Source organism: Lissotriton vulgaris, chromosome 8 (genome assembly GCF_964263255.1).
Source record: "Lissotriton vulgaris chromosome 8, aLisVul1.2, whole genome shotgun sequence".
NCBI lineage: Eukaryota > Metazoa > Chordata > Amphibia > Caudata > Salamandridae > Lissotriton > Lissotriton vulgaris.
The window spans coordinates 626,928,315-626,953,562 of NC_141696.1; the positions used below are offsets into that span (position 1 = coordinate 626,928,315).

Sequence of the window (25,248 nt, forward strand, 5' to 3'; positions counted from 1 at the left end):
CCCCCCTGTGCTGGAAAATGCCATTTTAGTGGCACCATGACGAGCTCAGCTCGTCATCAGCACACGACACCCGTGGGTGATGACGAGCTGAGCTCGTCATCAGCATCGAAAGGGTTAAACTGCAATTTGTACATAACCACTTTTCTTCACAAAGACATTGTGTGTGATTGATTTCTTCCACCACATATGATTGCACAAAATAGCTGTTAAAAACACCCACTATAGAGGAGTACATTGCCCAAGATACGATGTCGCATATATAAAGGGCCTGCCAGCTTGGCTGGTAGGCAAGCTTTTTAATTTTCCTTTTGCTTTATTTCCTACAAATACAGCGTGTCAGTGTACAACCGTGAACACTGCCGGCCCGGCGGAGGATGCGGGAAAACCGCTGCGGAGCCTCCAAAGACCCACCGCCAAATTAGGATGGCTGGTGGGTCTTGAATTCCGTCTGCAGCTTTTCCACCGCGGTCGCCTTCCGACCGCGGCGGAAAAGCACTAACATGGCTTGCGGTGTCTATCAGACATCGCCAGCCATATTAGGATGGAGGGAATCCCATGCTTTTCCGCGGCGGGTTTTCCGCCGTGGAAAAGCATACGGATCTTCACTGCGGGGGCCCGTTGCCGGCCCCCTAGGTGAAGGGGGGGTGGGGGGTGCACATGGGGGGTACCTCTGGTACCCCCCTGCATTTGTATGCAGAAAGCGGCAGGCACCGCGCGGTGCCTGCCACTTTCTACATACAAATGCAATGCGTGCATTTTTAACATTGCTGTGGGTGCAGCTTGAAGCCGCACCCGCAGCAATGTTAAAAATAGAGGATAGTGGGTGGCGGTCACATCCTAATTGCACAGGAGGGAACGCCGCAGCCCTTGCAGACGTTCCCTCATCCTCTGTGATCGCGGACGGACTCAGGTCCGTCCGCGATCCTAATCGGCCCCTATGTGTGCACCCCATTGTTTCCTATTCACAGGATTCTTTAGGAGTGGTGCGCACGAGGCTGGCCCTCGTGGGGTCCTGAATAAGAGCTTTAGGGGAAGCTCGAAACATGTTGACCCATTACTAGGGACACCATACTCATTACAGTTAGGTCTTTCCTAGTATTAACCCCTGATTTTAAAACATACTGATTAGGAGCCGGAATAAAATATTAGCTCACTAGCTAGGTATTTTTAACCTATTTTTTCCCACTCCACATCACTGCACCACACATTTTCCAAAACGAAGTGCTCCTACGTAGTTCGCAAGTCGCAGCACGCCTCAATCCGCTACGACTTGAGAGGACCCCAGTCATGACGCATGCCACCAAGGGGTAACCCTGGTTGGTGAGGAGACTCTAGAAAAAAATAATCTTTCTGGAAAGAGGGTTTTTTACACATGTTGAGTGGAATCCCTGTTCTTCCTATGGTTAAGTTTCTAATTCCGGTATTCCGGATGTTGTGGAACTGCAGTCAGTAGGAGGGTGAACCTAACCTTAACCTCTACCTCCCCCTGTTTTTTGATTAGATTGTAAAGATACCCAGTGTTTGTGGAATCCCCAGGCGTCTGTTTTTTCCCTGCAAAAGGTATCAACAAAGGGTTTATGGTGTTAAATTAATCATCTTCCCAGCTTTCAGGAACAGGCAGACTTTTGACAGAAAACCCAAATTTTCGACAAAGTTTTAGCATTTTACTGGGGGCACAGCCTATTTTTTTGTACTTTAAATCTCTTTCCAGTTAGCGGGAGTAATGGGTGTAAAACCAATAATGGATCCCGAAGAACGACAAAATCAGCCAAAATTCTGAATTCATCAAGGGGTCATTTGTGTAGATCCTTCAAGGTTTTTCTGTAGAAACCTATAATTAAAATTTAAAAAAAAATTGAAATGGATTTGAAAAAAACAGCCATTTGTGCCAACCTTTTCACCTGTAACTTCTTCTAAGTATGGCAGATGTTTGAAAGCAATACCGTTAAGTCAGTCGGACACTTATGTTTGCAGGGATATATAGGACTTGTAGTTTCACCAAAAACCCGAGGTAGAGTCAATAACAGAGTTGGTTCTTTAAATGGTTTTTCATTGTGTTCCTGGTATATGGCAATTCATTTGGTAAAATATAGAGAGTGAAAAATAGGTACTAAGGAAACCTATATATTTCTGAAGTGGGAACAGAATAGAGAGTTTAGAAGCATTGATTATTTGCAAATCTCCGAAATTGTGGGTACCCATACAAGCATGTGAATTAGAGGACATTTTTAAAAATGAATTCTTTTTTACATATTGCCTTACATTTGGAAGGCAGAAATGCAAAGAAAGTCAATTGTTAAGAACACGTGTTATACTATTCTGTGTTCCCCTAAGTCTCCTCATAAAAATATTACCTCACTTGTGTTGGGAGGAAGTTTGTGTCAGACTGGTGATCCCACAACTTTCCCACACAGAAATGGAGAAATGTTGTATTTATTTCAGCTAAATTTGAGGTTTGTAGGGGATTCTGGGTAGGAAAATGTTGGGGGATCCACGCTAGTCAAAACTCCCTGGATGTCTAGGTTTCAGAAATGTCTGGGATTGGTAGGTTTGCCTAGATGGCAAGCTGGGGACCAAAAACACAAGTGCCCCCCTTACAAATCCAGGTCGTTTTGTAATCTATAATTTTGAAGTCTCCACAGTATGTTTTGGGCCGTTTACTATCGCGGGCACTAGGCCTACCCACACAAATGAGGTACTGTTTTTATTGGGAGATTTGGGAGAATGCTGGGTGGGTGTACATTTGAGGCTCACTACAGATTCCAGAACTTTCCATCACCTGGATTCCTCTGGGACTCTAGTTTTTAATAAATGCAAAGGTTTTCTAGGTATCCCTAGGTGCCGGCTGAGCTAGGGTCCAAATACCATATGTAGGCACATTGCAAAAAAAAAAGTCAGTTTCAGTGGAAAAAATGTGATGAGTCCATGTTGCGTTTCAGGACGTTTCCTGTCGCTTGCACTTTCTGGGCAGCCCCCACCCCTGAACTTTGAAAAAATGAATCCCTGGTGCCTAGTGGGATTTCTGCGGTTGGGGCATATAAGGAGCTATTGCCCCCATCTGCCTCCCGGGGGGTGGGGGCAGAAAGACGTTGGCAATTTTTGGGGCGGTTCGGGTATTGGCATGCCCATTCTGGGCTGCCCCCACTTATTAAAAAAAACTAATACCTGGTGCCTAGTAGGATAGTGCCCCCATCTGCCTCCTGTGGGGTAGGGGCTGAGAAACGTTGGCATTTTCTACGGGGGGGAGTGTGGGGGCATTGGCATGCCAATTCTGGGTATCCCTCACCCCTGATCAATAAAAAAATCCCTGGTGTCCAGGGTGGGTGGGGGGGGTGACAGAGAGACAGTGCGCTCATTTGAAATGGGGGAGCAAAGGCCCTTGCCCAAGGGGCCGCTCCCCCCCCCCCCACCCCCTTGGTGTTTAGTGGGTAGATCCCTGCTTGAGGATCACACTCCTGCAGCGATTCCCAAACAGGGATCCAACAGGGAAGGGGCACCATTGGAAAGGGGAGATTCTCCCCTTTCCAATGATACCTCTCCCATGTGTTTTGGTGCTCGGGGGCTGAGCTAGCTCCACGAGCACTAAAACAGTGATAATGAAGCTAAGTTTAATTTGCAATGGAATGACGTTTGCGCTCCATGTTCAGGGGCTGTGGGAAAAGATGTTGCTTTTGTTTAGTTATCACTTGCTCCTATCCACTTGGCTATGACTTTCATTCAACTGTCGCAATTGTGTGCTAGTAGTCCCATAGTCATTGCTGAGATAGTCACCAATGCAAAGTTAAGACATTAGTTCTGCTAAGTATTGGAAGCCACTTTACTTAAGTCTCTCATGGATGGGGCGGGGACTCGCTATCATGGTGGTTGGCATCCTCCCAGCTCAGCATGCCTCAATGAAGGTTGGGAACGATTCACATTCATTTGAAACTCCTACTCGCTTTTGCACCCACCCTCCCAACACCTGTCATTGCAGCTGGTGTCCACCAAGTATCTTCTCTACACTGAGGTAGACAAAGGACACAAATTGGATAAGTTGGCTTCAAGGATGTAAAATTGTTCTCTCTTCCACTCGTGCATCAACACTTCCCATTCTCTTTCCACTTTCATAGTCTACATTACCTCTAGATTGTCAGGCAGGTAACTCTACCAAGGAACTGTATAAAGTTCTTAAATCTTTTACCAAACTTACTGCCTGTATTAATCCGATCTCCCTCTCGTATTGTGACAATATTGCAAACTATTTTGAAGAAAAGATAAATAAAATATGATAAATTTCCCAGAGATTCTAACATACAGGATATTACTGCCTTACATTATACATATCTCAGGGAGAAGGATCCTGCTTAGAGAGTTTTCCTTCTCTGTAGGTATCGACAGTGGATTAGATGCTGAAAGCAGTTACAACTGGCTCCCCCTTGATATTATGGCAGCTAAGCTTTTTGCTTTTTAACCCCTTAAGTGCTGATGACGGAACCGCTCCGTCATCAGCTGCGGTGGCGCTGTGCTGATGACGGAGCGGTTCCGTCATGGCCCGCCCGCCGCTCATGCGCGGTGCGAATTCCGCGCCTGCGCTGAGCGTTCTATTGAGCAGGCGGGCCATGACGGAACCGCTCCGTCATCAGCACAGTGCGAACACGCGTAGCGTAGTGCAGCGCTCATTTTTTGCTTGTTCGCGGTCCTGAACGTCATGTTTGCGACCGCGAGCAAGCAAAATGACATCACAGCGAGATTCTCAACGCGGGGAGGTAAAGGTTTCTCTTTGTGAGTGGTTGCGCATGCTCGCGACCGCTCTCAATGAGAAACTACCAGTTCGCGATGAGAAAGCTGCAGCTCGAGTAATAATCTACTCGAGCAGCAGAAAACAACAGCTTGCACTGTGCAAGATGCAGTTTTCAATGATTGCACAATGCCGGATGCTTGTCCGCACTGTGCAATCATTGACAACGCATCTTGCACAGTGCGAACATGCTACTACGCAGCTCGCGTAGTGCTACGTGAAGTTCGCGTAGTGCGAAGTGCACTTCGCGTAGCTTCGCGTAGCTTCGCGTAGCGCTACTTCGCGAACTACGCCCACCCTTAATCTTAACAGAACGTTTCAATTTACAATGTAGTGGAGAGTAGAATACGTGGAGGAGATTGTTGGCTGTATAAGGAAATTCCATATGAAGGTTTTTTTACCTCGACCCAACCCATCGAGTATCTTCTAAATCATTCTCCATATTGAAGATCCGTCGAGTCCACTGCACCTATGGTCCTTGCTTCTGTTCTTGTGTGCCACTTGTGAGTATAGCTTGTGTGGATGTTGTCTTTTAGTGGCGCCACGTACATAGGTGCTCAAGATGATTATCTCCCTGCTGGCTGTCCCTTTTCCTTCAAGCCAGACTTACCTGTGGGGGGAGAGGGGTGGAGTGAGTGGGGAGTTTTCTCCTCCCTTGTCTTTGTTCTTTGTACCTACTAGAGTTAGCTCCTGGGTGCTTCTTGTACCTTGATGTATAGACTGAGAAGGACTGTCTTTCAAACAAGAAGTTACTGCTGGAATATTAACACACAGTCCAGCTGAATGACTGCTTCAGGATCAAGGCTCGCATAGGATTTGGGTGATCTTTGCACCCCTTCTGGTCTGGAAGAACAAGACAAACGAGAGCCAGGCATACTTGGCTTATTGGCTCATTGATCTACTGAGAATTATTTTAACATTTGTGAGCCTGCTTTTTATCAACTTGTCTTTTATTTTTGCCGTACCATGACCTGAATGTTTGGATTCTTTATACCCCATACATGGGGCTGAACTCCTTTGCTGGTACCTCACTTTTGATTGGCTGAGTTCTACCCTTCCACTGTTGACATCTGTGAATATTTTCTTTATTTGTGAATCCGCACTCCACCGGAGTCATTTCTGCTTCTTCCTCACACTCTTTCCTCCGTACATAAAGAATGTTCTTGTGCTCTCTGCCTTGAAATCCAAACACCTCCTCACCCAGTCTTTCTTTGCATACTCCCTCTGTCTGTCCAATGCAGAGGACTGCTGTGTTCGGTGTTGCAGGCTCTCTCCCCTACAGTGCCTTTTACCTCTACCTATCCATCTTTTCCTCCTGTTCACCTGCCAAATTTCCCAAGAGAAATGCACTCCATAAACCAACCTTCTGGCAGGACTGACCATTTGTTTTGAAAGAACAGACGTTCAGAGTGGCCAAATGAATGTGGGAATTAGGGAGGCTACTGCAGGGAAAGAGATCTGGAATGAGAAGACCTCAAAATAAGTTAACTATTTTGTTCATTCCATTTCCAAAGTCTGCATTAAATAGAAGTAATACATCTTTACCAGAATCGGACTAGATTACCTTTCGCTGGTAATGCTCATTTATCAGCCCACTTTTTATTCTGGAATTAGTGACGTCTTAAACCTAATCTTTTGGATCCTTTACTTAAACAAATCCCCGACGTTCTGTTTGCATTACAGCCATTCATACCTACCGGTAATGTTTTTTGTGCTTCCTTGAATCATTCATAGCCCCTAGTTAACTCACAAGAGACTGGAAAATTGTTAATCGATTTCTGTGCTAGTTCCATAGCTTTTTAAAATCACAAAGCTAAATTGTGTTTTAAAACCACAGGTTCAGAATATTTAGGGCAGAATGGTGCAATCTCCTTTCACATAGAAGTCTCATCTTAGACAACGTTTGTCATGGATCCTGTACACTGTTCATCTGTAAACTCAGTAACCATGCCTTACAAACAGTATTGTAGTCCAATTCTCTAGATGGGGTGTGTCCAGGGATCAGAATTTGTATTGCCAATATTAAAATAAAAAATCCATATCCTACCGAAGCATAATAGTGTCACAGTTATTTTCCTAATGTTGACTCCCACCCTTGACACTTACAAACTGGCTCCAGACTCTTGCTTGCAACAGGCACCAAAATATCCAACCACTTGCGCATTGCATCAAAGATTGCTTTTGAGATATGTTGTGGTCTGGCATGATTGTCTTATTTCTGGGACTAGCAGCAAACTCTAAGCTGCTTACAACATATGATATTCCTTGTATGTTATTTGACATCTCCACCATCCCTTTGCATTTGCTCATAGAATAATTCCCGTATGGTGACATAGGACTAGGGCAAGTGAGAGCAAGCTGGATACTCTGGCCTACCAGGACACCCCTCTCCTCCTCCCACACCAGTGTCTCTCATCCCTCTCCGAGCTTTCTCTCCTACCACTGCCCTTCTGCCATGCACCCCCAGCTGCTTCAGGTTGCCTGCCATGAGAGGATTTGCCAAAGCTGTATTCTTTTTAAAGTTGATCCAGCATTGGCACAGCTAGTAGTGGCCCCAGACCATCTTTAAAGTGTTTTTCCTGTACTTTAAAGGTGGCAGCCATGATGTGCTATACTACGTGTCAGCCATCTTAAAAGTATAGGAATTATTTAGTATGCTTTCAAGATGACGACAATGTTGCATCATTGGTGAATGGATTGCAGAAACGCACACTGAGATAAGTAGACCTTGTACATCACGAGCCAAGGGGGACCTTGAAACTTACCGGCGCAGGGAGCTTATGTATTAAATTGGACACTAATGTGAACACAGACTGAAGACTAGTCTCATAGAACTCATTTGCATTGCATTTGAAAGCCAGACCAACCCAACAGCTTAACACAAACCCTTACTCCTTTCCTAAAAGCATCTGATGGATGTCTGTTTACAGTTACATGGCGAACATTGTGTTATTCTAAAATAACTTACTATAGTGTGACCATTTTATTTGCACTGGGAATCCCTTCTTGATCAGCATTAGCATGCTGTGTATTTAAACAATACAGTGGCTGGGTCTGGAACATTCCGTGTTCTTCCTTTTCTCCCACCTCTGTCCATTGACCAGCCCTATTGGCCTCCAGTGACGTTAAACCTAAGCCCACAACGCCCCAGTACTTGGTCACCATCTGTTGATTTATCTTTCCGCAGTTGGCTTCAGAAACAAAGTAGGGAAGCCGAGATTTGGGGAATAGACAAAGATTTTGCCCCTTAAAGCTATTTAGATTTACATACGATTTTCCCACTTACCCTATAGAAAGAGGGGTGGAGAGGGATCGTGGAAAAAGGGAGGATCCTCTAAAGAAGTGAAGTAATACATTACAATTGTCACCAAAAAGAATCTAAAGATATCAACGGAGTACTGGGGCCTTGTGGGCTTACGCTCAACGTTCTAGAGGGGCAATAGGGTCCCTGCTTTGTATACAACGCCCAAAAGGTGCTAAAAAAAGGAAGAAAATTGGATATGTTATGACCCAGTTACTAGATGTTAAGCATTGCACAGCATATGAGTCGAGAATAGCTTCAAGTTGCAAAACTGTCTTTCGAGGGAAGTAACTTTTTCCATATCTGATGTGTAAGAAATTGAATTATTAATTGTGGTCAGGGACTAGCCACCTCAAAGAACAGTTGTCACCCTTGTCCTAATAAACACTCTAAGTCACTAAATTAACCGGGGCTCAACCCCCTAGTGCCAATGGCACAGCGTAGGCATGTTTAACTTGGTGCCATGTGTAAAGTATTTATGTAGCACCAAGACAGTAATCAAGTCACAATGCGAACATAAAGTCCCAAACTGAAATAGAAAAGTGAAGTTTAAGAAACAAAATGACATGAAGATGAAAAAATCCAATAGTGGGACCAAAGATATGAATTTTCAAAGTTTTAAGTCGAAATAGCGCCAAACAGCACAAATCACCAATGATTGTTAATCGTCGCTGTAGACCAGTACCGCGATGTAGCATGGGTGGGATACACCAACCAGATTCTTGGTCAAAGATTTTACTTTCTTACCCAATCCTTTAGGTCCCTATCCACCACATGAGCACGCTTCTTAAACACTCCAGGTCCTCAGTGGAAGCATTTCGACTCTCCAAGTGTCAGGCAGCGGCAGTAGCTAAGTCTAGTTGCCACTGGTCAGCAGGGCAGTTGCAGGAAAGGCCTCTTGTTTGTTGTATCCCTGTAGCTTGAACAGGAGGTCAGCCATATTACCCATGGAGACCACTTTTTTGTCTTAGGTAAAAAAGGGAGCAGGTCCAGTCCTTCAGTGCTCATCTCAGGTTACATACTGTAGGTCAAGTCCTCTTCTGATCTTCCACAGTTTCCGTGTGTCTTAAGTCGCCACTTTTATGACTGCACTAGTTAGTGGCCAGAAAGGACTCCTGAGCACGCCCTAGCCAGTGGAATAAAAGTTCCTGGGTCCAACCCTAGCCGCTTTGGGCATTTTCAAGATGGCAGAGTCTTCTGTCACACTGAACTTGGGCTCTCAGGGCTGAAAGTGTGTGTGGGGAATTTACTATGGGAATCCTAATGTTCTCCCACATCTAACACTAAAATGCAGTATGAGGCAGCTATTGTACCCACAATAAACCAATACACAGAAGTCTGGTAAAATAAAAGCAGTATCTTTCAGACCGTGGATCCACAGTTACTGTCTTGGCATTCCTTTTTTCCGCTTTCAAGTGTGCCCCAAGAGTTGCATATAAACCCAGCAGATCAGTCAAGGAGGATTTGACACTCAAGCAGGTTTTTACACTGTAGTGTCTAAGAGGATGCCCAGCGCCGCACCCTAAAAAGTCTGTGGAGGTCAGAGGAGTCCTATCTGCTCATTCTGGTCAGTCTGTTGCTTGCTCCTGGGAGGCGTTTCACACCAATTTAAGGTTAATTCCTGGTTTATGTTAATTAGCTTTCTGACAGTTCAGACAGGTAAAGGTTAACTTTCCAACGGTTACTTTTAGTAATATTTCTCTAAAATCAAACTTGGGTGGGATTTTTAATTTCTATTAAAATAGTTTTTAATTATTCCTCCAGCTGGTCTCTCTCTTGAGATACTGTATTAGTATATTAATCTGTACTCTGAGTTTCTACAGCTAGGGCTGCCACACGGAAAATCACGTTAGGGTGCTAGCACTGTCAGGACATAGTGCCATTAAATGTCTGTGTCCTACTTTTAAATACCAAGCTCCCTACCTTCTTGCCTACAATGTCTATATAGGAGTGACTAATGAAAGGAAGTCTTTTACCTGTCAAAAAGGGTTTCTTTTGACAGGTCACAGTGCATTTTTTTCAGTGTTACAGTCCATCTACAGTGGTAGGCCTGAAGCCATATTTAAAGGCCCAGTATAGTGAATGGGCTAACAGGTGCTGCAGTCCACTTGTGGCATTTATCTTTCACTCCCTTGAGTACATGTTGTACCATATCCTAGGGGCTCATAGGCAAATTAAATATGCCACTTGGGAGAATGCCAGTTCAATCCTGTTTAAAGGGGAAGCACAGCTACTTTACTACGGGGTAGCAGGTGTAAAGTGCTCAGGGTTCTAAAGAAAGCAAAAAAATAGGGTCTAGCAACAGGTAAAAAATCCAGGATGAGCTCACAGAAAAGGCGCATTTCCTACTTGATGGTTTAGAACTTTGCTTGTACGCACGCTTTGTTTAAATAGAGAAGTGTATTTATTAATATGTTTCAAATGTAAAGAGAGATTTGTCTTTGTGAATGTACCTAGTAGTTTACTTAATTTTCCTGGGGGGTGCTTGTCTTTATCATACACTTTGGAGAGTTTTGTGCTGCTATGTCTGTTAAATATATTTTAAAGCAACAAGGGAACCCAAAGAAGTCGACCAGGGACCTTGGGAGTTAATTCTTTTAAACAACAGTGGTCCCCGGAGAAGGGAAATATACAAACAATGACTATAGACTCAGTTGTTACTATATTAAGTGGACATGTCCAGCCGGACAGAGGTCTGATATTTACTTGTTAGGAAATGAAAAAAATCACAAAACAATACATAAAGTGGGACACAAGCCTGTGCCCTACTTAACCAATAGAATACAAAACAAGGGGGAGGAAGGACAGACAGGGGGCTCAGGCAAAGCTTTGTTGTACATAAGGAATAAGCAGTGACAAAAAGAACAAATCGCATAATACACCTTTACAGTTTAGTAAACAAAAGTTTGTGGTGTATAAGGTGTTTTAAAGTGTCGACGGCGTTTCGATCCAGCAAAAGAATACGCGGATCATCATCAGGACATAGAATGTATGCCTAATAATTTCGAGCCTCATTTGCCGTGGAAGGCGAAGTTGGTAGCTAGGATGTGGAGACGCCAGAGGTACGTACAAGATGGCTTCGTAGGGGATAAGTCCTGTTCTTAATTGGTACAGAAGGGAATTACTTCGGCGCAGTTGGGTGAGCAGTGGCTATTCCCGTTAAAAGTAACTTTCCGATATCACTTGAGTGGAGTTGTAATAACGTCCTCAAACGGCACGGTCGCCGGTCCCATAGAGTAAGCAGTGGCTCAATAGCGGTATTCTTCTGCACAAGCTTGTGTCCCACTTTGTCTTGTTTTGTGATTTTTGTTTTCATTTCCTAACAAGTGAATATCAAACCCCCGTCCGGCTGGACATGTCCACTTAATATAGTAACGACTGAGTCTATATTTATTGTTTGCATATTTCCCTTCTCCGGGGACCACTGCTATGTCTGTTAAGCCTTACTGTGCTTGGTCTTCATAATGGACCATAATGGACCATCTTATCTGTGAGCCACTTTTCAAACTGTTAATAATTAATCTGTCTTGTAAAAGGCCCATGGACAACTATTATATGTTGCGAGCGCTTACCTGATCTTCCCGTAGTGAACATTACCGTGTTGTACTAATGCCATTTATTTGGGGGTAGGTCCACTTGGTGGAGTTGGGGTCTCCACCTCAGCATCTACCCAATACTCTGATGGAGTGCAGAACATGCAGCCCACATTTTGGGGTATACAATGTCTGGCCTCCGAGAGTTGCCCTTAAAAAGTAGATTGTTTAGCATTAAAATCTGGTAAATGGCACACTCTTCAAATTAAGAGGCCAGTGCTTCCATGAGTATTTGAGATTTCCATTTTTTGGTAATTTGATGTTTCAGTGAAATGAGCAGTATGACCCTGGGTAAAGGATATTTTAATTGTGTTTTCAATTGCAGTAGGCACACAAAGGTGTTGATTCCGTTTCAGTAATTTGTATTCTTTTTTTTTTAAGGTACTATTGGCCACGTGGCACATGGAAAATCAACAGTAGTGAAAGCAATTTCTGGAGTTCATACTGTGCGGTTTAAAAATGAACTGGAAAGGAATATCACGATCAAGCTAGGTTATGCCAATGCTAAGGTGATTTCAAAATTCTGTCATAAGCTGTTTGTGCTAGATTGCCCTTTAAAATTGAGTCATGATTGAATAATTTCTCTACACCCCATTCTATTTTCAGATTTACAAACTTGACGACCCCAGTTGTTCTCGGCCAGAGTGCTACAGGTCATGTGGAAGCAGCACTCCAGATGAGTTTCCAACAGATATTCCTGGTACCAAGGGAAATTTCAAGCTCATCCGGTAATTGGTCTGAATGATACTGATCGAAGGAGAGGGCAAGGCTAGAGGATAACAGACTGATGTAGAAAGACCAAGTGGCAGATGCATGGTGCTAGAGAGGCAATAATACTGGATTAGGTTTGAGTGAAAATATGTTGAGGTTTGACAGGGAAGGCATTTTTTGCTTGCAGGCCAATGGAAGATAGGAATCGAGGTGGAAACAGGTGGGAAAATCTTAGCCGGGAGAGGGGAGAGATGGGCCTGTAGTGAAGGCCGAAAGGGATGAATGAAGCTAGATTGGATGCGGGAGTAGTAAATGAAGCAAGGAACTGTGTTGCCCTAAAAAGATGTGCTAAAATGAATGGGGATGTGCAAGTTACAAATAATATGCGTTGAAATTGAAGTTGGGCATATAGACTGCTATAAAGCCAGAGAGGGTGGGCAGGATAAGATCATTCTATATGTTGAGCGAGAGGCTGGATTAGAGGGAATGGAAGATCCACATGGAAGTGAGAGGGAAACTGTGTTTAGAGCCGGAGAGAAGATTTCAGACTGAAAGAAAGTAGCTGATTTTTTGGCGGTGACAGATGCAGGGCTGGAAACCAAAATTTACCCTGGGAAAATGTTCGAACTAGATGCCCTTCAGAGGTCTGTAACTAGAATAGAATCATAAGCACACTGTTTGGTCGTCGCAGTCCATCCTGCTATGAAAACTCCCTCTTGGCATGTAGCTTACAAGGTAAATGCCAGAATGACACAATGGCCAGTCTGGATGGACAGAATGTGAGATGGATAGTCTGAGCGAAATGGAAATAGTGAAATAAACCTAGAATAACGGAGAAGAGGCACAGCTGCAGAGAGTGGTACCTGCAGGTGGAGGCAGATGCATTTGAGGGTAAGAGACCAGCTTAGTCACAAACGAGGGGACACAGCTATGAGCTCAGATACAGACATTGACACAAAAAGCCAGACCAGCTGATGGGTGAGGTAGACACAGAGAGCTAGGTAGATGCAGCTAGGCGCTCAGAGCAAGAAATAAGGATGACGAGGGTCCTCGGACACAGATTGGCTAAGGCACATACACCCAGATGGGCACAGGCGCTCAGAGGGAAACCAGCCAGGGGGCGCACAGACAGGTAGAGAAAATGTGTAAGATCACAAAGACAAGAAATGGCACAGAGATGGTGATAAATGGGTGTATTGATGCAGAAAAGGAGACTGGTGCAGATGGAGGCCGAGGGAGTGCTTGGAGGAAGCCAGAGGCGGGCATGCAGATTAAAGCAGGAGAGCTCACAGATTTGCAGGAGGTTGAGGCAGTGGCACGTAAAGAAAGGCAGATACAGAGGCAGCAAGAGATTAGAGGGGTTCAAGGAAGGGGAGAAAGTGAAGTGGGATCAAAGCGGGAGAGTCGAGCATATGGAAGGAGAAAGAAGTGGTCGCATGGGAGTAGAGTGCCAGGTGGTCGCACAGGAGTAGAGTGACAGGTGGTCGCACGGGAGTAGAGTGACAGGTGGTCGCGTGGGAGTAGAGTGACGGGTGGTCGCACGGGAGTAGAGTGACGGGTGGTCGCACGGGAGTAGAGTGACGGGTGGTCGCACGGAGGGAGAGTGACGGGTGGTCGCACGGAGGGAGAGTGACGGGTGGTCGCACGGAGGGAGAGTGACGGGTGGTCGCACGGAGGGAGAGTGACGGGTGGTCGCACGGAGGGAGAGTGACGGGTGGTCGCACGGAGGGAGAGTGACGGGTGGTCGCACGGAGGGAGAGTGACGGGTGGTCGCACGGAGGGAGAGTGACGGGTGGTCGCACGGAGGGAGAGTGACGGGTGGTCGCACGGAGGGAGAGTGACGGGTGGTCGCACGGAGGGAGAGTGACGGGTGGTCGCACGGAGGGAGAGTGACGGGTGGTCGCACGGAGGGAGAGTGACGGGTGGTCGCACGGAGGGAGAGTGACGGGTGGTCGCACGGAGGGAGAGTGACGGGTGGTCGCACGGAGGGAAAGGGACTGGTGGTCGCACGGAGGGGGAGGGACTGGTGGTCGCACGGAGGCGGAGGGACGGGTGGTCGCACGGAGGCGGAGGGACGGGTGGTCGCACGGAGGCGGAGGGACGGGTGGTCGCACGGAGGCGGAGGGACGGGTGGTCGCACGGGGGCCGAGGGACGGGTGGTCGCACGGGGGCGGAGGGACGGGTGGTCGCACGGGGGCGGAGGGACGGGTGGTCGCACGGGGGCGGAGGGACGGGTGGTCGCCCGGGGGCGGAGGGACGGGTGGTCGCACGGGGGCAGAGGGACGGGTGGTCGCACGGGGGCAGAGGGACGGGTGGTCGCACGGGGCAGAGGGACGGGTGGTCGCACGGGGGCGGAGGGACGGGTGGTCTCACGGGGCGGAGGGACGGGTGGTCGCGGAGGGACGGGTGGTCGCACGGGGGGGCGGAGGGACGGGTGGTCGCACGGGGGGCGGAGGGACGGGTGGTCGCACGGGGGCGGAGGGACGGGTGGTCGCACGGGGGCGGAGGGACAGGTGGTCGCAGGAAGGCAGAGGGACAGGTGGTCCCACGGAGGCAGAGGGGCAGGTGGCCCCAAGGAGGCAGGCAGAGCGAGAGGTGATAGCAATGGACTCCTATGGATTAGTACTGATGCTGGGGAAGAAGGATGCTGAAGATGCTCTAAGGGTGCTGTGGATGCACCGCGGTCAATTGCGGTCTTCCTACAGGTTGTCCTTAGTCAATGAAGATGGTGAGAGATCCTGGTTGCAAGGTCGATGTCCCACGAAGTCCCCTCCGGTCTGTCTGAAGTCTAGTCACCACTGGACTACCAGTCACCCGTTTGCATTACAGGCAAATCCTTCCTGGGTGGATAACTTGCATTCTGAGGGTCGCAGCAAATCTCCCAATAGCACTCACGGGCTCAGCGAACTCTGGTGCAACTTTGTGCATTGGATTTTTTTCCAAGGTGCTGCATGCCGGCAGTGGTAGTGGCTTGAAGACTTTGGGCTACAACTTGCCCCAGCAGACTTATTCAACGTTGTGTCCCTGTGCTGTGAACAGGAGACCAGTCAGTCACGAGGCAGAGAGAGAGGGAAGGGCGACGGAGAGAGGGAGGGCGACGGAGAGAGGGAGGGCGACGGAGAGAGCAAGAGAGAGCGAGAGGGCCGACAAACACACAGAGAGAGAGAGAGAGAGAGAGAGAGAGAGAGAGAGAGAGAAAGAGGGCCGACACACACACAGACAGAGAGAGAGAGAGAGAGAGAGAGAGAGAGAGAGAGAGAGAGAGAGAGAGAGAGAGAGAGAGAGAGCGCCGACACACAGAGAGAGAGAGAGAGAGGGCCGACACAGAGAGAGAGAGGGCCCACACACACACACACACACACACACACACACACACACACACACACACACACACACACACACACACACACACACACACACACACCACACCCCCCCCCCCCCCCCGACATAGGGAGAGAGAGAGAGGGCCGACACACACACTGAGAGAGAGAGAGGGCCGACACACAGAGAGAGAGAGAGAGAGGGCCGACACACACACACATAGAGAGAGAGAGGGCCGACACAGAGAGAGAGAGAGAGAGGGCCGACACACAGAGAGAGAGAGGGCCGACACACAGAGAGAGAGAGAGGGCAGACAAACGCAGACACACACAGAGAGAGAGAGAGAGGGCCGACATAGGGAGAGAGAGAGAGAGAGAGAGGGCAGACAAACGCAGACACACAGAGAGAGAGAGAGAGAGGGCCGACACACAGAGAGAGAGCGAGAGAGAGAGGGCCCACACACACACAGAGAGAGAGAGAGGGCCGACACAGAGAGGGCGACAGGCACAGAGAAAGGAAACATGGGTGTGGAAAGAGAAAAACACAGGCGCAGAGAGAAAGTAATTATACAGGGATAGATTAAGACAGGCATTGAGAAACTGCAAGATAGATAAGGGGTGCATATAAAGATGGAGACGGGCACAGACACTATGGGCAGCAGAATAAACTTGAAAGGGAAGGAGGGTCGAGAAAGTGAGATTGACTAGACCTAGTTAAAGTAGGTTGGAAAGGGGAACAGCAGTAGTATGCAGAGTAAGCTGAGGCTGGGAGTGAGAGACTGTGCTAGCATGTGATGAGAACATTATTGAAGAATTAGTATTCCCACAAATTGCTCTCAATTGTTTATACCCTCATTTGAGGATTGGCTGCTAAATCATAGTTCCGTAATGTTTTTCTCCCTTTTCCAGTCATGTCTCCTTTGTAGATTGCCCAGGCCACGACATTTTGATGGCTACCATGTTGAACGGTGCAGCAGTCATGGATGCAGCTCTTTTGCTTATAGGTACATTTAATATGTTTTGTTTTGCTTGTGTGCTCGTTTCTTTGTCACATAAATCTTTAGGCCCAGATCACTGTGGTTGTCTGTGCCAATTTTTGCCATTTGGTAACTTCATTGTTGCCAATGTTTCAAGGTATTGGGTGAGTTGTTTACTAGAGTAGCCTCAAAGTCTTTTGGAGGAGGAGCCAAACAACTTAAGCTAAGCAGTGATTTAGGTAAATCTCTCATAATGGAATTGCACTAAGGGCTCTTGTGTGCTGCCTATTGACCATAGAGGCTGTATTGTGAATTTGTAGCAAAACTGTAGCCTTAAAAAAAAACTTTGATTTTGTTACATGAGATTAAAAAGATGCATGTCCTTCTTTAATTTTATTTTGTTTGAATGTATCTCTTTTAGCTGGAAATGAGTCCTGTCCGCAGCCCCAGACTTCTGAACATCTAGCTGCCATAGAAATCATGAAATTGAAACACATTTTAATCCTACAAAACAAAATTGATCTTGTCAAGGAAAGTCAGGCAAAGGAACAGTATGAACAGATCCTGGCATTTGTCCAAGGTAAGATATGTAGCTATCTCTTGTACAGCTCTAACTTTTGTTTACTGTAACCAGTATTAGTTATTGAGATTCTGTCTGGCGGAAAGCTGTTGATTAATAATTGATTGCATTTGGTGCTAGCTTGCCGAAGTTCCTGTGACTAAAACGTGCGAAATGGTATGATAGTGAAAAACAAAAAAAAAAAGCTTGTGTAGACCACCCTACAAACGGACCAAAACCCATAATATTTCCAGATCCTTGTTCAGATTGATCTTAGGGAAATATTTCAGAGCTGATGTCAAAAGTAAAACCAGTGAAAAAAGTGAATCCACTAGCAAGTTTCATCGATGACTGATATATTGACATTATAGCATGTGAAACCACTTCTAATATTATAAGGAATGTGTACCAAAACGTAGAAGAAGAGTACAATGTTCATCCTATTCTCTTTCCCCAGATATGTGGATTTATCTTAAAGATAATGTGATTTAATATCCAAGGCATATAATAAAAACAAGCCAGGTGTATTTCTGATGCTTGGAATGAGGTGGGATGTTTCTGTAAAGGATCCATTTGAGGAAGAAAAGAATCAGAAGTAAAACCCAATCACTGTGTTCACTTCTCTTGGTCAAATATACTCGCTTTGGCCTTATATGAGCTCTGTGACAGAAATCTGTGGCAAACTGTTTTATTGAAATAGCTAGTAGTACTCCAGCTCACAATCCTTGTAATGGTAGTCACAGTGTCCAAATCCATAATGCCTACTTTGTAGTTACAAGTCGTGATACATTTGAGGCTCAGGAGATCATGGCGGATGGCTATTTATGTAGAAACCCCCAGAACAAGTGTTCATCTTGATTCACTGTGGACAATTTGTTCTTCACCAAGACTGTAAAAGACACTTTTTCTAGCAATGTATGTGTTTATTGATTCAATATTTTTTGTCTCCACTTTACGTTGGAGACTGGTGTAACATAGCTAGAACTGGGCATCCACCTATATTTATTTGCCATTTCATTGATTAGTATTCGTTCCATTGCTGATTATACTGGGTTGTAACCTTATATTTCAATGATATTTTATTTAGTAAGAAACTATCCTTTTAGGTTGAGGCCCACTGGCTTGCAAAGACTTTAGGGACATTCTGAAATATTCCATGGGAATGCATTCCTACTATGCTTACCATTGGCTTGTGGTATGTAACTCACAATCCTTGCTTTGTATTTGCCAGCTTTATTTGTTTTAGGCTGTCAAATTTATTTGGCTCTCCTGTGAAGCATAGCTAGTTTACTGAATTCTTCCACTAGTACTTCCTTTATGTAAACAGGCCTTTACATTTTGTTATCTTGTCACATTTACTGTGCGTTCAAACACAATGTCATGCTTTGTTTTCGGAGGAGCTTGGTGTTTAATTCTCTTTCTCTAATTTCAAAGTGAGAGGATTTATCTGACCATCTGGCGGTGTGAAAGGAAAGGCTTTTTTTCTAGCACATGAAATGTAAATGTCTGTATAGAACTACAAATATTTCAGAATATATCAGAAAGGTTGAAGGAAAAAAGAAGCACATTATATTGTAATTATGAAGTGTGGTGAAAACAAATATTTTATTAAGACCAAAACAAATCATTAAGGGATGCCATTTACACAGAATATCATTAAAACGCGATATCAAATGAAAATGTGTTGTCTAATGGTAGTACACTGCCACATCATGAATACTTACACTCTGCGTCACGCCACTGCGCTACTTTACTCTGCGCCGTTCTACTTTACTCCACCCTAGGCCTCCCCGCCGGACTCCACCCTTGGCCTCCCCGCCGGACTCCACCCTTGGCCTCCCCACCGGACTCCCCCCTTGGCCTCCCCGCCGGACTCCCCCCTTGGCCTCCCCGCCGGGCTCCCCCCTTGGCCTCCCCGCCGGACTCCCCCCTTGGCCTCCCCGCCGGACTCCCCCCTTGGCCTCCCCGCCGGACTCCCCCCTTGGCCTCCCCGCCGGACTCCCCCCTTGGCCTCCCCGCCGGACTCCCCCCCCCTTGGCCTCCCCGCCGGACTCCTCCCCGCCGGACTCCCCCCCTTGGCCTCCCCGCCGGACTCCCCCCCTTTGGCCTCCCCGCCGGACTCCCCCCCTTGGCCTCCCCGCCGGACTCCCCCCCCCCCCCCTGGCCTCCCCGCCGGACTCCCCCCCCCCCCCCCCCCCCCCCCCCCTGGCCTCCCCGCCGGACTCCCCCCCTGGCCTCCCCGCCGGACTCCCCCCTTGGCCTCCCCGCCGGACTCCCCCCTTGGCCTCCCCGCCGGACTCCCCCCTTGGCCTCCCCGCCAGACTCCCTCCCCCCCCCCCCTCCGGCCTCCCCGCCAGACTCCATCCTCGGCCTCCCCGCCGGACTCCACCCTCGGCCTCCCCCAACAGCAGCCACTCTGGTGTACACCATGGCTAAAAGCTCAAACACATTTACAAAGCCCATCTCTTATATAGGCGAAGTATTGGCTTTGCCAGTGCTTGGTTAGAGACACTAAAAGCATAAACAATAGCATTGATTGCTGATAGTGCTTCTGATTCTCAATTTTGCGAAATTTACAAACTTTTCTTTAGTTTCTTTGCTTTTCTTCATAACTATTTTTTATAGAAGGGGCGGATCACCATCTTCATGTTGTCTTTTCCACCATTGAGCATTGAGTCTGGAAGCTGGGCGAAGATGTAAATTCTTTTATTTTTTTATTTTAAATCAACGTTTTTTTCCATTGAGTTTTGTATGAAAAAGTACAGAAAACAGAAGAAACCCCATCAGAGACAATGACAAAGTTGAGGACAATACGCCACAAAACTGGCAAACCAGTCAACCACCAGGTCTCCAAGTCCTTGAAAGTAGTCTCAGCGTTAAAACGCCTGACGCCTGAAGCACAACCATAAGGAACCACATGGGTCCTGACCCAGGTACACCGATGGGCGGCCTTCAACGAATCCTCGACGGAAGCAGATACTCAAGATGAAGCAAAGGAAGACAGTAAATGCATGAAGGCAAGGCAGCCGCTGATGCTGAAAGGAAGACACCCCCACCCCTACTCCATGCCAGTCAAAGGACGCTGGAGGCTGAGCACAAAAAAGAGTTTCAGTGCCAAAATGGCAGCCCATTTCCAGATGAGGAAGGAGTGTGACAAATTCCTAAGGAAGTTTTGCATCCCATCAAGACATTCAGGATCTGTAGAGGACGACCAGGCAGACCTCAAGGCCCTCTCTACCTTGGAGCCACTGTAGGAGTTCTTAGAGATCAAGGACGATGAGGCTGCAACGTTCAAGAAACACGGGCAATTTGAGGACACATGGAATGACTTGATGCTGAGTCCTGTAAGGAGGGTACGGATAAATACCTATAAGGAAATGCTTCCTTTTGTATTGTCACACCCACTTTTTAGGTCTCGCCTTTTCCATTCCGAAAGAATGGGAAATGGCGAGAATTCAAGTGCTCAAAATACTCGTGAAACCACAGGTTTTTTCGTGCGGTTTTCATCGAGTTCACGTGGGCACAGGCACGCGCTTTTGGGCCATAAACTTGCATTTCTCCTCCCCTTCCCCAGCCAGCTTCCCCCAGGCCGTAGCAGCACTCCTCCCACACCTTTAAAGTGAAGCTTAGCTTCACTTCAAAGGCCCCCTGCTGCTTCACATCCTCATCGCAGCTCTCCCCGCTCGGCCCCCTCCCCTGCCTGCCGTGTCGCATTTCTCCTCCCCCCTCCCCTTCTCTGCCTTCCCTCCATCTTGTTGCATTTTCTTCCCTTTGCTGCTATTTAGGTCTGGAAAGTTCATTAAGGAAAGCTAATCGGATGAAGAAACTGACATCACATACATCTCTGTATATCCCGAGTGATTCTATAGCAATTTCATACCTGTATACATTTAAAAAAAAAAAAAACATTTCTGGTGTGTGCTGTTTATTCATTTTCGAAGGCTGTAGAATTACTTTATGAAAATATCAAGTCTGATTATCTGGTGTATATTAGCAACCTGAGTAGTACGCCAATTGCCTCCAAACTGTTCTCACAGCCAGCAACAAAGCCTTTCCAGCTCCCAATGTCCCCATTGTTTCGACTTATTGCAGCATGGAGTCAAGGGGGTAGGCAGCAATTTTGCTGGGCGTTGTATTTTAACTCATCGCCGCTCGGCCCCCTCCCCTGCATGCCGTGTCTCATTTCTCCTCCCTCCTCCCCTTCTCTGCCTTCCCTCTGTCTTGTTTCATTGGTAATACCGCTTGGAGCTATTAATTACTAACATTGGTTAATTTCGAAAGAGTTAAATACGTTAAGTTAACGCACAGGCCACTACTGTTCGAACATACCCGCAGGCGTTTTAAAAAAAAGCCTTGTGCAGAGCATGGGTCTTACAGGCTGTTGGACTAGAGAAGTCTTATGGTCTTGTGTATTGAATGTATTGTTTCTGGTCTAAATGTCGATGCGCTGAATACTAAACTGCATAGTCTGAACCCGGCCTCTTTAATCCACGAAGGCCCTCCCTGCCATGTTGTCTCTCTTGTTGGTCCTACTTTCCCCGTCTTTGACGGGTTTTCTCTCTTTCTCTTCCTCCTGTCTCTGCTTTGTTTGTTCCTCTCTTGTTATGGGTAAATGTCCGATACAGTAAACCAGGTGCTAGAACCCTTAAGTATCGGTGGCCCCTTCAGATGCAAATCAAGCTCAACCTGTTTGCTGGGGGGTGGGCAGAGACGGAGATGGAGATGGAGAGGGGTGGGGGAAGGACTGACTATTCTTGTCGTGATATGTGTATACTGTCAAGTTGTCAAAATGCTGGGTGCGCGTGCATTAACAGCGTTCCATAATGCTCGTTTCCATGTCTGTGTGTGCATTGTCGGTGTCGCATAAAGTGTGTGTCTGTTTTGTATCGCATTGTGGTTATTGTTCTAGATATAGCGCTCTCTATTACTCTTAAGAGGCCTAAGGCGCGTTTTGCATTGTTGAGAGCCTCCTCCAGATTTCTTGTGAATATAGCGCCTCGTAGCTCCGGAAGATAACCTGAACGCTCCGACTTAAGTACATTCTTGAGCGCCCGGGGTGCTTCGTTGAAGGGCGTTCGACAGGGCTTTAACTGGGCCGGGTCCTGTCAGTGCTCAGCACCAGCAGTTCCAAAAAGCAGGTCCTGAGACTGGTCCCTATGAACTCTCCATTTTTGTCTTCACCCTGGGGTGAAAGGAAAATCTTAATTATTATTTTTTTGCCTACTATACGGCATCCCGAGGAAAAAATGGATCAAACCTCTCTGCAACAATTTGAACATTAGACATTGCAGAGAGGCTGAGCTTATATTGAGGACAGACGCCACACAATTGGTTTTTGGTGTAAGCAGATTTCTATTTGATGTGAATACCATAAGAGTTAATAAAAATGGTCTGAAATTGTAATAGTATAGTATGCAACTGTTTAGTAAATACCTTATCTTGCACTTACACTTAAATTGTGACAACCCAGTGATGAAGTTTTCTCTTTTTAATACCCGGTGGAGATATCAAATAACTTGGATGTTAATTGTAAGGATGGCGACCGGAGAATTTTAATAGGTTTTACTTTGCCTACTTTTAACTTTAGTAAAAAAAACTTTTTATTGTATTTATGTAGCTACTTAGCTTCCTTAAATTGTGTATTTAAAAAGGATCATGTAGTTGTCTAAATCCCTCATCATGTGCTAAACTCAACTGTTCGACAAAATGTATAATGGAAATGTTTTTTAACATGTGCTTTTATGGTCTAAAAGACCGAAATAAAGTTTAAATTGATTGATTGAGGAAAATCTTAACTCTGCTGCAGTACCACCCTTCACTACCTTTCAATGTAACTTCAAAGAGACCGTTAGTTATTTCACAGTCTCACAATTTCATCGCTGAAGCATTTCCAATATTTTATTATAAAGTTGTTGCCTATTTATCTTATGCAACTAACAACCATAGGCAAAACAAATATTACTGTTTTTCTGTAGGTGTAATGTTATTTGTGTGATATACCTGGATGTAATGGCAAGAGCAGCAAAATACCAGTCGGGCGGCACAATATGCTGAGCACAGATTTTAAGCTTGCATGTTTTAAGCCACGCCCTACTTACATCGGCCACGTCCCTTTGTGAGACCCACAGTTTTTTTTGGTCCGACTTAAAGCCCCGGCGTTAGATGTACTTATACGTGTATAGAAAAGGTAGATGAAATGCATGCCGGCGTCTAGAAGTGTTGAACGAGCTTCTTGGCTCGTAAGCATAAAGGTTGTGCAGTCCTGTAAGGATAGACACATCCACGCACGTGCTGTTGGTGGGGTTTGTGTGTTGCACAGCTTGAGCCATTAGTTGGTAGTGCAGGGATGCGCAATGTTGGACCCGGCCTCGTGGCGTGGTCCTCGCTGAGCTCCAAATCTACGGGTGGAACCGATTCCTGTCCACCCTGAACTGTACATGACACTCCTACCCCGGACCTGAGACGATCCCCAGCCCGCGTGCCTGCACCCGTGCACGTGACCATCAGACTCCATGTTTGGCCGCCTTCTTTCCTTTCGGCAGCCCTGGCTGCAGCTGAGCCTGCGCGTCCGGCGCGCCAAGATCTGCCCGAGGGGCGAACGACTCACCAAGTACCCGAAACCAAGACTTCCATCACACCTCCGGCCCCCTTCCGAGGAACTGGTTTCCCTCACACCTCTGAACTATCCCTGGGGGCTGGTTTTGATTGCACCTCGGGCCTCCTAGTGAGCTGGCTCCAGGCCCTGATGGGCGTCTGGGATTCCCTGGGCGCATGGTCCAAAGCATCAAAGAACCAAATACCCAGACAATCAGGCGCCTGGCCCTCGGACCTCCGGCCTCCTGCCTATGAGGGTCCGGACATCAAAGAGCTCGACGACTATAAGACAGCCTGCCTTCCATCTAATCGGCAGTTGTATCTTGGACGAGAAAGCCCTGCTGATCTGATTGCGGCTGACTTTGAGGAGAACAGACTCTGACCCACCGAGCCCTGCTGACGTCGTTGCGGCTCATCCTAGAACCTACGGAACGGAACCACCGGAGCCCTGCTGACGCTGTCGCGGCTCCCTCTCAAAGAGCAAGACCTGAACCATCGGAGCCCTGTTGACGCTGTCGCGGCTCCCCCTGCAGCACAAGACCTGAACATCGGAGTCCTGCTGACGCTGTCGCGGCTCCACCTGCTTACGAGTACGACGGAGTACTCCTGCCCAAGCCCTGCTGACCTCGTCGCGGCTTGACGAACTCTCTGGTCCGGCTGGACCATCGACGCTACCCTCACGATCATCTTGAACCAGAAGTGAGTAGGACAGCAAGTCCCATCGCCAGCCCCCGTACCCCCCAGTTCGAGGATTGAGAACTGTGCGCAGGGTGCGTGGCGTGCCAGCTGGCCTCCTAAGACTGTCCCGCTTCCCCGATCCCTCGTTACGAGACTTTCGCGATCCCTCGATCGCTGTGTATTGCTCCTTACTTTTAGTCTTGATAAAGTCTTTCTTGATAAAGAATCACGGTGTGGTGTCCGTTCATAAGTGTGGTGTGTCGACAGTGTGCACGATCAGTCCTCCCCGGCGGGGACTTCCCCCTCGATAAGACTCGGCAGTAATTGTGGGAGAGGAGGTCCCGGGTGGTTAGGAGAGTCAGCTTGACCCCTGGGGTCACCGCCTTCCAACACGCAAGTAAGAGGAAGACCACCCACTGAGTGTGGTCTCTCAGGGTCTTGTCGCAGGAACCCATCGTCACACTGAGATCTTCCCAGTAGTTCGTTGAACCGTGCAGTCCAGAGTGACACTATCTCACTACGCTTGTGCTGCTGGTTCAGGGAGCACCCTTAACTCACTGTATGCAAAGCCAGGAGTGTGGCATTGTGAAGTTTATGGGAGAAGCAATGTTTTTATTGTTTTTTAAGTTCTAGGTGGTTGTTGCTTGCCCATATTTTCTTGGGGAGGGTTATGACATTTTACAAGTTTGTAAAATGTTGTGTGTTCGCATATAATCTTTCATAATCTTCTTTTATGTA

General features: G+C 47.0%; 1 protein-coding gene across 1 annotated transcript in view; it reads left to right on the top strand.

Moving 5' to 3' along the window:
• EIF2S3 (eukaryotic translation initiation factor 2 subunit gamma) overlaps positions 1–25,248 on the top strand; it is a 438,788-nt gene that overhangs the window by 63,434 nt on the left and 350,106 nt on the right. Inside the window, exons 3-6 of the mRNA XM_086936140.1 lie at positions 12,053–12,180; positions 12,278–12,399; positions 16,612–16,706; positions 17,101–17,259. Of these exons, the coding sequence (XP_086792266.1) occupies positions 12,053–12,180; positions 12,278–12,399; positions 16,612–16,706; positions 17,101–17,259 (504 nt within the window). The remainder of the gene's footprint in view (positions 1–12,052; positions 12,181–12,277; positions 12,400–16,611; positions 16,707–17,100; positions 17,260–25,248) is intronic.